Genomic DNA, 15,497 nt, shown 5'->3' with positions numbered 1-15,497 from the left:
GGAGTGGACCAAAAGTTTTAATTTCGGTATGTATTAGCTAAATTGATCCATTACTTAGTTTAAAAAATTTTCTGATAATATAGTGGCTTAAAACATGTTCATATTTATACTACGGTTCTTACATGATGGATTTAAATCAATTTTACATCATTTAATAAGTATATAGGTAAATGTCATATATAGCCTTAAGTAAATAATACTGTCTCTGCCAATCGGGAGTAGTAAATGATGTATGTAATCATGCATGACTGTCCAGTGGGGGGAAAAAAGGCAATAAAAAATGAAGATGATAAAACGGATACATTATAGGAAATGCAATTTTGGAGCATTTTAACAGCATTAAGGACCTGTTCTTCCCTTTTTCCACTTCTGAAACCAAATGTTTCTGTGTAGTACGCAATAATTACACATGTCAGTTACAAATGTCAGTTAGAGTGAATTTCTTTCTCTTCCAGGTTGCTGCTGTTTTTGTAATTCATAGAGAATGAACAGATAGTTTAATGCAATGTTTTACTAATCCATCTTTTGGCTGTTGTTGTTAGCAAGTAATTGTATTATTGGAGAATGCTATGTTTTCAGGCCTAGGTCATTGATAAACCAAAGAATTTAGAGCACTTGTTCTATCAATACTGTGTATCAGTAATTGTTATGCTTACTGTTATGGTCTTTGTGATCCAAAGACCTCCTAATCAATTTAGCCTATATACCATACTTTTTGTAAGGTTATTGGGGAAATTTCCTGGTAGCACAGTATTTTGTTTCCAGCAGTGGCAAAAAGATGTTTTTTAGGGAGAGAGCACAGCCCGAGCCCTTGTATAGCCTTAGCATCCAGAATTTCTCTATTATGTTTTATCAGGGGATACAATTCTGACTCATCTTTTCTGTGTTTGCTAATGCATGGGATGATGAATTTCACAGAATGGTTGAACCTGCAGGTCATCTAGAGCCAGTTGTCCAGAACAGTGTCCTGGCAGCTTTTGAGTATTTCCAAGGGTCGGGACTCCACAACCTCCCTGGGCAACCTGTGCTAGTGCCCAGTCACCCTCAGTAAAAATAGTGGTTTCTGATGTTCAGAGTGACCCTCTGTGTTTGTTTCTACCCATTGTCTTTTGTCTCACTGGGCACCACTGAAAAGAACCTGGCTCCATTCTCTTTACATTCTCCCTTCAGTTGTTTATGTAAATTGATAAGATGCCCATGAACCTTACCTTCTTTAGGTTGAATTGGTCCAATCCTTTTTTAAACATGCTGAATCTGTGTTTCTTTACAATGTCTAGTGACAGCAGGTTTACTGGGCACTATGTAAAGAAATGTCTGCTGCCTATTTGTGTGCTGCTTTGTTCTGTTAGCGTAGATTTTGGTATATAACTGAATTTTCTATATTTGCTCTATGTGTTGCCTTAATGATTATGCAGAATTCCATAATTTTCTTCTTCTCTCTGCCCCTCATCCTTCTTCTTCTTAAGTACCCCAGGATTTCAAGAATATAATTTTTTTTTTCTGCTTAAAATGTCCATCTTGCAAATTTCCTATACTTTCTGAAATAGAGACATTTAATGTATAATCTGTTTTCTGTTTGCAATTTACTAATCATCAATGTTCTTTTACAGAGTTTGGCAAAACACAGTAGGAGTAACATTGGAACAGAAGGCGGTCCTCCTCCTTTTGTACCTTTTGGGCAGGTATAGTGTACTTCTCTTTGTCATTTCATGAAAGAAACCTGTATTATGATATCTAGGGTACCTGATTCCAGTTAGATAAAGGCTATCAAAACACCTTAGGTCATGATGACTTGGATATAAAAAATGTGCCTGTTTAAAAAAAAAATTATGTTAATCCTGTCACTTGGTGGCATCAGTTTCTATTTGACATTTTTCCTCTCAATTTCAAACTTAATTTTATTTCATATGTGGAGCCTTTGATTGTGCCAGTCAGATCACGTAGGCACTAATGTAGTCCCTTCTTAAATGCCAAAAGTACTTCCAGGAATCGTACCAGCCATGTTGTGAACTGAGCTTAAAATGTAGAAGTCTTTTTTTGGCCTTTCTAGTGAACCAGAGGAGTATGCTTTTAGGAAAAACAGATCTAGATGTCCTAGGTGTACATTTTTGTGATCATATTCTTTATCTTAAGTTGTGCTAATCTAATGCAATAATACTTTGGTCTTTTTTAAATGACAGTAGGCAGAAGAGTTAATTAAAAAATTCTTTTGCATTTTCAGAAATGTGCGTCTCATGTGCAAGTGGATAGCAGAGACCTTGATCGCAGAAAGACTCTGCAAATGACAAATGCTGTAAAAACTGTTGTGGACAATGATGAATTTGAGAAGCAGAGAACAGCTGCTATTGCAGAAGTAGCAAAGAGCAAGGAGGTTAGAATGCACGTGTTATAGCGTTTTACTTACCGTGATTGATCTTTTCTTGTTATTTTAAGTATTAAATGACAAATGCTTTCTGATATTTGCCTGCTTATAATTCTACTCCTGTATCTTTAAAAAGACTCAGAAAGAGAGTCATTTTGGATTGATGGCTGTGTTCTTTTAATAATGCCAATAAGTGTATCATAATGTTTTATTGAAGATATGTTTTTGATACCACTATTAAAAAATGTGGGGTTTACAATTTAGCTAATAAGATTTAAGTAATTAATGCAGGTTATCAATTTTGATCTGTTTTTTCAATTCTCAAAACACGATGATTCCCTGCACTCAGTCTGAAAGAATAGCTAGGAAGTTTAGTTCTAATGTGTCAGGTTTTTGTCCTCCTTTGGTTTTCCTTTTAGTTTATTTTTGAAATCTGCTTTGTAAGTCATAAAAACTAGAATTATATACTCTTTTAACAGCCTCCTTTGGGCACAGGGAAAAAAAGACCTATCTAATAAATTAATCTTTTTGTGTGTGTGTAAATTAGTGCTTTATTTGTTGATGCAAAGCATAATCATAAAAAATGTCACTGCAACAAATTTACTGCGCTTTTTCTACTAGCTAACATTGAGGCTTATTTTTATAAGTTCTGTTTGCTGAAATGTTGTTTTTGTGCTTATCTGAAGACCAAGACGTTCGGAGGAGGCGGTGGTAGTAGCAGAAGTAATCTCAGCGTGAGTGCTGGAGGGAATCGAAACAGGGAACTGTTCCAGAAAGAGAAGATAGCAAAACCTGAGGGGAAGAACGAAGGTGTCTACCGAGAATTGGTAAGGTGGAAGACTTAAATGGAACCTTAAATGCTCACTACTCAAAACCAAAAAAACAAATATAACAAAAATAAAATCAAAATACCTCAAGGAATAATGACTTTCAATAATTTTGAAGTCTATTTAGAATACTTAAGGTGCTTTTGTACCTTACCAAGATAGTTAGGAGCTTCAGTGTGATTTGAGGGTAAAAAAGTTATCCAGGAAACTTTAAATGTGTATCTAAAGGTTAGATTCTACTAGGTTTGGAGGTTGTTTTTCTGAAGGGTCATAATATGCCTATTTTGGAATTTGTAGACACAGTGTTATATTCATGGGATTCCAATTAAGAACGTATTTGGTTGCAACTGTTCCAGTAGATGGGTAACTGGTGTCATTTTGGTTGGGTATGGGACAAGGAAGGACAGAGGGCCTAGTCCCATTTTGTTTTTGTTGCATGTAAGTCTGTCTGCACTGGAAGAGGCAGTTTTCACTAGAGTGCTTTAAAGCAGATGTCAGGCTGTTTTCTATACTTAACGCTTTGTGATTCCTGCTTTGCATTTTGTCATTGTGCTCTATGCAGTTTAGAATAACAAAGCCTGCATTTCTGTAGAAATGAATTGTTTGTACTTCTTTGCTTTCTTCTACAAAACCTTTAGCCAATTATTTTCTCCATGTTTTAAGAAATGTGTAACTGGGTTTTGTATTGTCTGTAAAAGTTGTGAAAGGGTTCAAACAGGACCAAATGGCTCGTTTGGATACCAGTATTATTTTGAGATATTCTTTTTAGTTTTCATCTAGACTAGGAGAATTTGTGCTTGACAGCACATAATAGTAGAACTGAAAACTAATGAATTAAAAATCATCATCATAATAATATTAAAAAACCCCAAACCTTTATTAGCTGGTTGTTTGGACCTATGAGAGATTGTATGTGAAGATTTTATACAAAACTGAAATATTTATCATCAATTAAATAATAAATAGTGTTTCAAGTAAAAATTAAAGAAAAAATAATGTAAAATCTGGTGGGTTTATAGAATCTTTGTTGTATTTATTAGTTGTGTGTGTACCTTTTATTTCAGGTTGATGAAAAAGCTCTAAAACACATAACAGAAATGGGTTTCAGCAAAGAAGCAGCAAGGCAGGCACTTATGGATAACAGTAACAGCCTAGAGGCAGCATTGAATTTTCTTCTGAACAACAGTAAACAGAAACCCATTCAGGGACCACCACCTAGAGGTAAAACTTGAAAACAGGTGCTTTAAAACAGTGTTTACAAGCAAAGGACTTTGTGTATGGTGGATTACTAATGTAGTTATAGAAAGTCATATCTGCATGTTTTTTTTCTTCAAGTTAGAATGCATTTTAAACCTGAAAGCAAATACCTAAGAAAGGGCTCTGTGCATTATATTCTTGTCAGAATTTTTGAACTGGAAGTCACAGATTGGAATATCCTTAAATGGGACATACGTGTATCCTAAAATCACAGAAAGACATGGGTTGGAAGGGACCTTAAAGATCATGTTGTTCCACCTTCCCCCCCTGTGGGCAGGAATGCCACCCACTAGACTAGGTCACCCAGGACCCCATCAGCCTGGCCTTGAACACTTCCAGGAGTGGGGCATCCACAGCTTCTATAGACAGCCTGTTCCAGAGCCTCATCACCCTCACATTAAAGAATTTCTTCTTAACATCTAATCTAAGTATCTTTTATTTTAAAAATGTTCTCCCTTGTTCTATCTATTTTGTCCATGACAGAATTTTTTAAAGACAGAAAATACAAACATTTTGTAAATCAAATGAAGAAGTGTATACTTTTTTATTTACTTATTAGCCATTCACAAAAAACTTTTGATGCTTACAGGTAAAGGGAAGGGCCGAGGCCGAATAAGACCTGAAGATGAAGAAGAGCTAGGAAATGCCAGACCATCTGCACCAAGCACACTGTTTGATTTCTTGGAATCCAAAATGGGTACTCTAACTGTAGAGGGTAAGTTACTGAAATTAATGTATCTGGAACAAATATTGGACAGCGTTGGTGGAATTCTTTTTCCTATCTATGTAATCTAAAAGGTGATTCCTAGAACTTCCTCCACACTCAGTCATAAAAAAAAAGAGTGCTTGGAGAGCTCTTCCTCTCCTTTGAAGAAAGGTCAAATAAATTGCACTGTGATGGTTAGATGTCTAAACGTAAGTAATTTGAAATAAGATGACATAAATCACAGTTTGTTGATCTGACGGGATTCCTCCTGAATCATGACTCTTCACTCATGATATCATGAGTCTTCCCTGTATTTGTCAGAAATCTAAAATATTCAAAGTAAGTACCTTTCATATACAAAAGCATTCTGCATTAGCTGATACATTTTAGTAAACTCTTCAGGTAATGAATACAATTCAGAAAGCAGGTGTAGGGAATGATCGTTGAGATATATGTTGGCAACTTATTTAACTTACCAAAGATGAATTAGATTTTAATTTCTGTTCACTGTAAAAACAGTGGGGGTGTTTTTCACTTACGTTGCAAACATTGATTTTTCTTTGAATACATTTTGTGCTTATATTGAGAGGTAAGAGAAGGCTTTTTTGTGTGACCGAAAGACATTTAAAGGAAAATAATAGAAATAAGCCTTATGCATTATATAACTTGCTTATTGTCAGTAATTTTATAGTATGTAAGTAATGGTAGTTTACCAAGACTTGTGAAATAAGTGAATTGCTTCTTGTAAAATGGTATTATGGATTGCTAGGGGGGACTTCTATGTTCTTGGGATTTAGTACGTGTACGTAGACAATAAAGCGTAGTGTTATGGCAGTAAAAAAATGGTTATATTGGTTATATGTATTTCAGTTTATAATCTTCAATGTTGTCTTTTAAAGATAAATACATTTTGCTTTTCTGTGTTTTTTCCCCTCTTAAATAAAAATATAAAGATTCTATAAGTGATCATAAAAAGAGACATAATTCTATTAAAACTTTTTGTTTTGTACTCCTTCAATTGCCAAAGGTTCTGGCATATTTCCTAGCATGACATAAAGTTTTTGGTTTTGTGGTTTTTTACCACTGTGTTGGGGTTTTTTAGCTTTATCTGAATGATCAATATGCAGTCTGTTGTACTGTTCCTGAATCATGCTTTTCTGAAAAGTAAAACCAAACCCAACTTTTGAAGAGTTCAGAAAGTGTTCTGATTATTTTGTGAAATTTTTTTAGATATTTTTTCCCTTTTTTCTTCTGAAAAAGAAAAAGATGTTGTTCTTTGTAATTGATAAGGCTTTGAAGTGGTTGCTTAGTTTCATGCTGTTTTTATTTTCCTTACTGATTGTGTATAAGCCCATAGGATTGTGTCTCTGTTTCTATGCCAGGTTTTACTTTTGTCTTACAAAGTCTTTTTCAAATGGATTTTTTTCAAGAAATACATAGACATATGTATTTTGTATTTTTAAAAGTGCTTTTTTCCTTGCCAAATTCGAGGAAAACTCTGCAGTCTGATGAATTCAAACACATCCTTGAAATGATATATTGAAAGTAAATTTTCTGCTAGTTTTCTACCTCTGTGGTTGAACATCATCTTGGTTAAATTCTTAATTATTAGTTGTCTTAAGTTCCATTTAAACTGAGATGACGAGTGTTAAAAGTGTTTGCAGAGTGATGTATGTACAGTGACCACTGTGAACTCTTTCATGATGAAGTCTGCATCCAACTGTCTGCAGAAAACAGGAGATATATGTATATATAGTACCTTCTAAATTTCATTTGATCCTGTTGGCTGTTAACAGTAGACACATGTAGTTTCACTTAGAATTAGAAAAATATTGGTCAGAAATGAAAGGCACGTTGGGGAAACTGATCGAAATGACTCAAATATGTAATGTTACATAGCCAAAAATAAGGTCTCTTCATTGATTTTCCTGCACAGTAGTACACTAAGGAGGGCCCAGGCTGGCAGGTTTTTCTCCATTTACATTCACTAAAGGCTGTACTATGCTACATATAAAAGAAGATAGTTCTACATCTTCTGTATTTTGCAGTATTTCTGGCACCTCGCTGTCCTGTATGGTCTCTAAAATACTGTATTGCTTTTTAGGTATTCGGAGATGGCCTTTGTATAGCAATAGTGGTTTTAAATAAGTAAGAATGTCTCTACTATTACATGAATGCTTGTGACCAGGAGCATATAATTACCTGGGATGGCTGTATTTATTATTATTGCAAGCATGAAACTTCTGCACACTTCAGACAGATTGTAATCTCTTCTAAATGACTGAGAATCTATGTAGAAGCCAAAAAACAGAAGGCAGTTTTGCTAAACTAAGATAAATATTTTTTAATTCTGTGCTATGCTGCATTTTTTTCAAAATCTGCTTATGTGATCTGGGGACAGAAAATGTCTGAAAAGTAAAACCTTTTCAAGTACACAGAGGATTAATTTGCTTTCCTCTGTGCATCCCTCCCTATTTTTCTTCTATACTGTTTCTAATTGCACCTGAAACCTCGGTACTGGGGAGAATTTCTTAATTCACTTCTAGGTTTGCAATAACAGGAACAATTTGTGAACAGGAACTGCAGAACAGTTGTTGAAATTTTTTATCTTTGATTTCGTACCTTTTCATCCTTGGATTTAGACTAAGTAGAAAAACATTTATGAATTGAAATACTTTTGTATTTTTTAGGATGTACTTCTATTCCTTTTTAGAGATAAAATAGCGCATTAAATTTTTTGTTGTTTGGTGTTTGGTTTTCTTTTTTTTTTTTTAAAGAAGTACAAATTAGGTATAAGAAAGCAAGTTGTTATTCCTTTGCCTCCTAAAGTGGTGTCTTGCAATGGTTGTTTATGTTTTATCTCCTTTTTGCCAGTTAATGAAATATTGTTTGAAGTAATTACAGCTGTTGGAAGTATTAAATACCTGACTCCATGATCTGCTAGTTCTTTCAATATAAAACATAGCATACAGTAAACATACATTGTTTAAGTGAAATGCAAAGAATGAAACCAAACATATCCATAGGTTTATACTGCATGTTTATTTATTTATTAAGTGGGAATGGTTGGTGGCACCTGTGAAAATGTTTGTGTTGAAATTAGGTAGTTTGAGTTTTGGTTGGCAAGAGAATCCTCCTGACTGCAAGAGATAACACAAATAATAGACAAAATTGCTGTCAACTAGCTGCCCTTGCTTGCACTTGGATTATTTCTGCCACTGAGCACAAAAGATTTTTCCATTAATCTCCTTCTTATATTTTTCTTTTGTTATGAGGAACAATTCATCCATCTTTGCCAACTTAAATAAGTAAACACAAGGTTTATCAGAGAGAACAAAACAGTGCCAAGAGATCTGACTGTAGTGTTAAGGAATAATGCACAATGTGCTTTATATATTCCCGAAGAAGTTAAAGGTTTAAAACAAAATAATAATGCAATACAATATAATTAAAAGATATTTATTTCATTTTGTGGTGCTACAATTTATTTGAATATCTGGGAGGGAGGGCACTTGGAAAAAAAAAAGAGTCTGACTTTTTGGAGTTAGAGGAAATTTGTAACCTTTGGAATTTACCATTTAGTAGCCATGTTTTCAACAAACATGGTGTGCCCTATTGACAAGAGATTCAGATTGAACCACAGTCATATTTGTTACTCAGCTTTTCTTTTAAAATGGAACTTCAGTGGTGTTAATTGTGAATATCAAGAAAATCACTTATATTTGTTGTAGTAATATGTTAGCATTGGTGACATACGTTAGGAGGCTTGTATTTTAATTTTTTCTTTAAATATAAAAGAGAAAAATATAGTAAATTTCATACATTTTAAAGAATAATAAAAAAATATTGTTTTTTGTTCCAGTCCTTTAATTTTGTAAGTTAAAGTTTGTAGTAAATGCAACAGCAGAATTCTTTGGAATTTTTTGGCCACTTCTTCATTTTCACCCTCTTCCTCAACTTGTATTTGTTTTGTTTCAACAGAAACATGACCTCAGGTTCCAGTTCGTCAGTGTTACTACATTTTAGAAAGACTTATGTTGATATTTATCTAACTTGACAAAGCTATTGAGTAATGGGAATTTCATTCCATGGCATGAAATGTGTGCAAATGCATCATTAATTTTCTTCTAATTATTTAATCTTTTGTCCAGTGTGAGATAGAACATGCCCTGGAGGTAGCTGTCTCCAAGATACACTTCTGTGCAGTTACATAAAAATATTATTCAGTTTGAAAGGAGAAACCCAAATCATTGCCACCAGTGTGGGAAGGGCCACAGTCTTTGAATTTAACCACATTATTAAACATGATGAAATCCACAGGAGAGAGCCACAGGAAACCATTCTCTTTAAATTCCATTGTTCATGGAGCAGTGCTTTATAAACTGTGTTGACTGGGATTTCCAAGTGCAGCAGATCCTGCTGGTTTCTTGTAATCAAGGGAATGTGATTGGTTCTGTACGGTCTTCTTGTATCATCATATACAAGAGCTAAAATGAGTAAGGTAACTGAGTTAAGGGTTTCAAACTGACAAACGCTAATCATCATCTTAAAGATTCTCAGCAGATGACAAAAGCCTTGTCTTTAATTTTGAAATGTATTTTTTCCCAGAACTTGTTCCCAAACTTCTGGGTACAGTGATGATGACTGGGTTAACACATCTCGCTGTTTGAAAGGAGCTTACCAAATCTTCTTGTTAAATGGAAAATTATTAGTTGCTTGTTATTGCTCTGTAGGAAGCATTACTTTTCTGGGAATATTAGCTAATGATTTGTTGGAGTTGGGGCAAGAAGTAGAAGGAAGGAATAGCAGTTGAAATAGACAATCTGTGAATAGCATCCCTTGGTGCTTAACTTTTTCTCTTAAAGAAACTTTAAAATCCCTTCAGTTTTTTGGTGATAAGCACAAACACATGAAGAATCAGTACTATTCTCATCTCTAACTTTTTTCGTTAAATACTGTTGACGAAGTAACATTTACTGTTAGTTGACAGTTTCCATTTGTGAATAGTTTGTGCTTGAACATTAAAGTGGGCTAGCATGTCCTGCTCAGTCAAGGCTGTAGTGTATGACTAGTCCCTGGGGAAGCTTTTAGCACAATAACTGCTCCTCTGTAGAAAATATAAGTTTATTGGATTTCACATACCTTAGAGTAGAAAAATGTCAGGTGTTTTGTGAGCACCCTGTGCACGTCGCAGTAAAGATACCTAGAAAAAAGATGCTCATGTTCACTGTTTTGAAATTCTCTAGTCACTTTACTTGCTGTCTAACATACAGTATTATTTTAACTTTTCACTGCTGTCTAAAAGAAATCTATAGCTGACGGGTTCAACACACTTTCAAATCAGCTTGCTACTTTAGTATTATGATCACATTATGTTGGGTAGACAATAGCTAAAATTACTTATTATATGCTATGAAATTGAATAGAAATTTCAGTACGCTTTTTCCAGTTATATGTCTATGTTTTGTTTTTTTCTCAAGGCTTTAACTAAAGTATAACTACTCTGCATGCTTTTGTGTTGCAGTTGTATAGAGTCCTTGTATGTACTAGATGCTTCCTGGGTGACAACCCATCTCAGTTCAGGAGATGTTTATTCCTTTAGACGAAGGGGAAAGGACAGCCCTCAGAAGGAAACGTTTAGAGTCTAAGTCAAACTTAAAATCCTGCCACCTAGCAAAATATTACCATGCCCAAGCTAGTCATAAACCCATTTCTGCTTTTTTCTGTTGGAACAGTGACTTTTTTAATGAATTTCATGGTAAAAAATATTAAATAAGGTGGTTTATAATGAAGTATGTTAGAGTTTTATACACATTTTTCTTTAATGGTGTATACAAGGGAGTAAACACTCAGGGGTCATCAAACAGTTCAGTCACTTGATGTGTAATTAACATTAGGAATAGACGTAAGAGCTTAGATTGGGAATAGGAAGAGTGGAAGCCCAAGCATTTTACTACCAGAGGAGAAGAGGTATACATTAAGAATGTCATGAGCAAAGACTCTTCGTTAATTAGGAAGTTAAATCTTTCTAGGCCATAGGAAGTCTAGAAGATGGGTATGTATTATACAGAAGTGGAAAAGTGTAATGAAGATACTTACTGAAAAGTTACAAATACAAACTAAAAAACCCATTATTTTCATGAGCTGTTTGTAAAGAAGAAATAAAGAGGTACTTTTAAATTTAAAAGTTTTAGTCTTACAAAAAAAAAAATTTTAAATGATACAAGATTTAGTCACATTTCCATTTTTAAAAAGGAAATGCATATTTATGAAACTCTTGGTTCTTTCTGAGTAGTATATACTTACAAATTAATGCAGTAAAAACATTATGGGTTTCAAAGTAATAAATTATGCAGTAAGATGTATTTTTACCAAGATCATGTTCATGCTAAGCCTTATGTATGCTTGTCACTTTAAAAAATAAAAACACTGCATCATTTTAGTCAAAGATTTCTGACTTCTAAAAGTTATGCTACATCAGGTATATGTAAAAATAGAGCTAGATTCTTACTACCTAATTAAGTAAATTAAATTGATAAAAATTCTATGACCTATTAATAATAACATGATGTTTGGAAGTATTTTCTATGAAACAAACAAACAAAAAAACCCAGGTGAAATCTCTGTTTTAATTTTAACTCTTACCATGTAGCATCTAATTATGAAAAGTGATACATTTGCTGTCAGGTATCAGCATTCATTGTTTCCAGTGGTAACATGTGAACTGAAGTTCTTAGTTTTCCCTTCCCACAGGATTGTATGAGAGCCTGAGTGCACAGTCTCACCATGCCCACTGGGCTTATGCAAACAATATATCCATGGCCAGATGCCATGGATAGACACAGGCAAGGGAACGACACCTTTGCAGTCACCCATATGACACAAAATTGCTCATATAAATCACTCTATTGGGTTTGTTTTCCTTTTCTATTGCATTTAAAGTGTGCTGGTGGATCTCATACCCAGCTGCCATCATGGCTGTGTTCACTGGGGTCTCTCCTGGTCCTGAGATCCTTAACCTCTGGCATCTCAGATGCCTCTTGTCCAGAGTGTTGGGTAGTACAACCTGAAGTTTGTAGAAGCATTACACGAATGTACTTACTTAGGTCTGACCACTTTGAGCCCAGACCTGTGGTCTCTGGTAGATGGCCTTCAAGACCCATGGTCTCTCCAGTATTCAGCTGCCAGGTCTTCCTTGTCCCAGTTGCCAGCTTACTCTGTCTCAAATTTACCAGTATGTTTAAAAACACGTCCCCTCACTGTAAAACTCCAGCCCCAGGAGTTGCCGGCTCATGGGATTGGCTATGACTTTTAGTTTAATATATAGATATATGGTTCTTTAGTACTTTGAGATAGCAATAGGCTACGAGCTTGTTCCCAAGGAATTTCTTCATTAATTTAAGAGAATAAATAAGAGGACTTGGCCATAGTTCAAAAGGACACCACACAAGCTAGACAAAAATGTTCTACTACAATACTGGTTCAACATATACTTTTAATCTACAACACTCAAGTCAAAATCCGCAACACTTAAATCAAGATCCAACCCCTCCAGCTCCAAACCACCCCAAGCATCAAGAAAGGAGCAAAGAAAGAGAAGCAGAGGGAGTAAGAAGAGAGAAGGAGAAGGAGACAGACTATATAGCTACCACCAAAGCCTTGTAGAAGACCAGCTCTCACAAGTCCAAGTGGCAGGGCCATGACACGAGGCAAACACATGCCCATGGTTTTATCTGCTCTGGTCCCTATGGCCAACCCCTCCGGAGGGGTTCTGTGACCCACCAGCCACTCTAAGGGTTCCAGGCCAGGATGAGGGGTGGTGTCCTCACTGTCCCTGCCAATCTGAGCCTGGTTTAGGAGCTGCAGGAGGTGTGGCGTGTTATAGTCTTCCCCGGGCAGTTTGTGGCTGACAGCTGCTCCGGGACTTCCCCATGTGGGCTCCTGGGGTCTGCCATGAGGGATGCAATGTCACTACAGCTCCGTGAGGTTTGACCCATCCCTTCCCCCTCCACACACACACACACACACTCCCCACAAGTTGGTTCTGACCCAATAATAACTGATCTGGTGTCTAACACTCATACACACAATAGGGAACTTAGAATTTAATAAGGAGAAGAGACAGGTTACAGTGATCACTTGCAGGAATGTATTGATTAGGAGCCTACTTACTTGCAGCTCTCCTGTTTAATCTCATTTCTTCTTTATTTTCTCGTGCATATTTCTCCTGGTTTCATCTTCATCTCTCCGCTCCTTCAGCTCTTCACCTAAAGAACCAATTAAAAATTCCAAGGCTGCCTAAAAACCTCCACAATTCCATAAAAGGTTTCACAGATACCCATAGTTCCCTTCCTCTCCAGCAGGCATTCTCATCAGTTGGAGTTCTGGTTAAAGCTCTTGAAGGTAATCCTTGAGCAGTTCCTGTTACAGCTCACTGATCAGTTTCCAGAATTCTGGACTTTATTGCTACTCCTGTTATCTACATTTTGGCAGCTTTCTTCATTTTGCCACTTCTGTTTCTTGCCTTTATCCTTTATACTGAATAGCTGTTAGCAACTTATTTTTACAGAAAGTTTCAATTCAGATTAGAAATATTCTTTTTTTTTCTCCTCATTTTCTTCCCTCTTCCTTTCTCCATTTTGGAATTCTGCTTTTCTGTCTTAAGTGGCTCTTATTCAAGTGAGTTGTTGATGTTTTTAGAGAGGAATAAGTAAACTCCTGGAAATGCCTGGCTTTTCTCATTCTGGTAGGTGGTTTGGTTCTAAGTGCAGCCCACAGTAGTGTATATTTTCCAGTGACTGGAAATTACAGTTCAAATGTGTCTGCTAAATTTTCTATGTCACAAAGGTAAATACTGCATACATTTCTAAAAAATACTGTTGCTTTATCAGAGAAACACTACATCTAAAATATGTTCATGTGAAATACATTAACAATGAAATAATTTTTTTCTTTCTAGAACCAAAATTGCAATTTCAGCCACCACATCAAGTACAGCACAAAGTTATGAATACAGAACAGAATGGCATCAAAGAGAATCATTCAAGACACATTTCGCGCAATGACACAAGACAACCGAGGAACGAGAAACCCCCTCGTTTTCAAAGAGATTTTCAGAATTCAAGACAGGCTTTGGAAAGTAGTGGGTTACCAAGAAACAGAGGTCCTGAAAGGCACAGCTCTTTAGAACATTGGACAGATGAAAAAAATAAAAGTGACAGACATTTTCCTAGAAATGATAGGCCAAAGGATTTGAGTTATCCCATAGCCATTCACCAGAGTGATATTACTTTCAAAAAAAGAGATAACAATATGCAAAACAGAATAGGAAAAGGAGTGTCTTTCACAGAATTCAAGGAAAACTCTGCTGCTCAAGATACTACAGACAACAATAACCAGAAACGTGGGAAAAGGGAAAACCAAACACACAATTCTGAAAATTTTTGTGATAGGAAGGCACGAACAATAAGTAGTGAAGCCTTTATGGTAAAAAGTGAGCAACATTTTGGTGTTAATAATGACTACCAAAATCCCAACAGAACTGATAATTTTAATACTGTACCAAATGGAGATACTGAGCATCATCAGAAAGGAAGACGAGTAGGACCTATCAAATCATCAGGACCTACTACGATCCCATCTTTTGATGATAAAATGTTGTATTACAACACCGGTCCCAAAAGGAGAACTGGTCCCATAAAACCAGAGAAAATATTAGAACCATCTATTCACATGGAGTATGGAAAAAGTTGGAGACCCGGGGATGAATGTTTTGCTCTTTATTGGGAAGACAACAAGGTATGCCTTTGCCAAATGAGAATTACCTCAAATTGTACCACTAATGTTTTCTTTCGCACTTGTAGGAGATATTTAGCACACTTCTACAGAGATATTGTTCATAGGTGTGCAGTGTGTTTCTTGGATAGCTCCATGGTCTATTTTTTATATGTCACTTATATTCATTTTTTTTAAATGCTAAAATCAAGTCCTTGTTTCTCTCATTTAGGTGGAGTTTAGGAAGACTAAGCTCCTCACTGAAGCATTTTACTTAAGTGCCAAATATTTGAAGGGATGAATATGGATCTAGGTACTCATGTTCTTTGCCAAGGAACAAAAATAGTCTTGAGTGGTAGATGTGTAATGCCTTTTTCTGGAATAAGTCAGCATGCAACATTTAGTAGCTCAAAGGAAGCTCGGAGTCTGCAGGAATGGGACTGTTTAAGAAAACTCCCTCTTTTAATTTCAATCATTACAGAAAGGAAACAGCAAAAGGCTTAATTTTGATTAGCACTAGTAGACTATTAGCTGAAGAATTTGTGGAACAAATGATTTATGCTGCGTGATA

At 35.5% G+C, this 15,497-nt stretch overlaps 1 protein-coding gene across 3 annotated transcripts in view; it reads left to right on the top strand.

Annotated features, from left to right (window-relative positions):
• The window catches only part of TDRD3 (tudor domain containing 3), a 103,219-nt gene that overhangs the window by 62,000 nt on the left and 25,722 nt on the right, over positions 1-15,497 (top strand). For all 3 annotated transcript variants that reach the window (XR_003532758.1, XM_027674263.1, XM_027674264.1), the window contains 6 exons: positions 1,611-1,682; positions 2,222-2,371; positions 3,049-3,189; positions 4,254-4,410; positions 5,036-5,161; positions 14,112-14,950. Coding sequence is in view for 2 of the 3 variants with exons in the window: in XM_027674263.1 (XP_027530064.1) it covers positions 1,611-1,682; positions 2,222-2,371; positions 3,049-3,189; positions 4,254-4,410; positions 5,036-5,161; positions 14,112-14,950 (1,485 nt within the window). In the remaining variant the exon portion in view is untranslated. The remainder of the gene's footprint in view (positions 1-1,610; positions 1,683-2,221; positions 2,372-3,048; positions 3,190-4,253; positions 4,411-5,035; positions 5,162-14,111; positions 14,951-15,497) is intronic.

Source organism: Neopelma chrysocephalum, unplaced genomic scaffold, assembly GCF_003984885.1.
Source record: "Neopelma chrysocephalum unplaced genomic scaffold, ASM398488v2 Primary Assembly neopelma1_25, whole genome shotgun sequence".
NCBI classification, from domain to species: Eukaryota; Metazoa; Chordata; class Aves; order Passeriformes; family Pipridae; genus Neopelma; species Neopelma chrysocephalum.
Note: the sequence above shows the minus strand (reverse complement) of the source record. Positions and strands in the feature narration are given on the sequence as shown.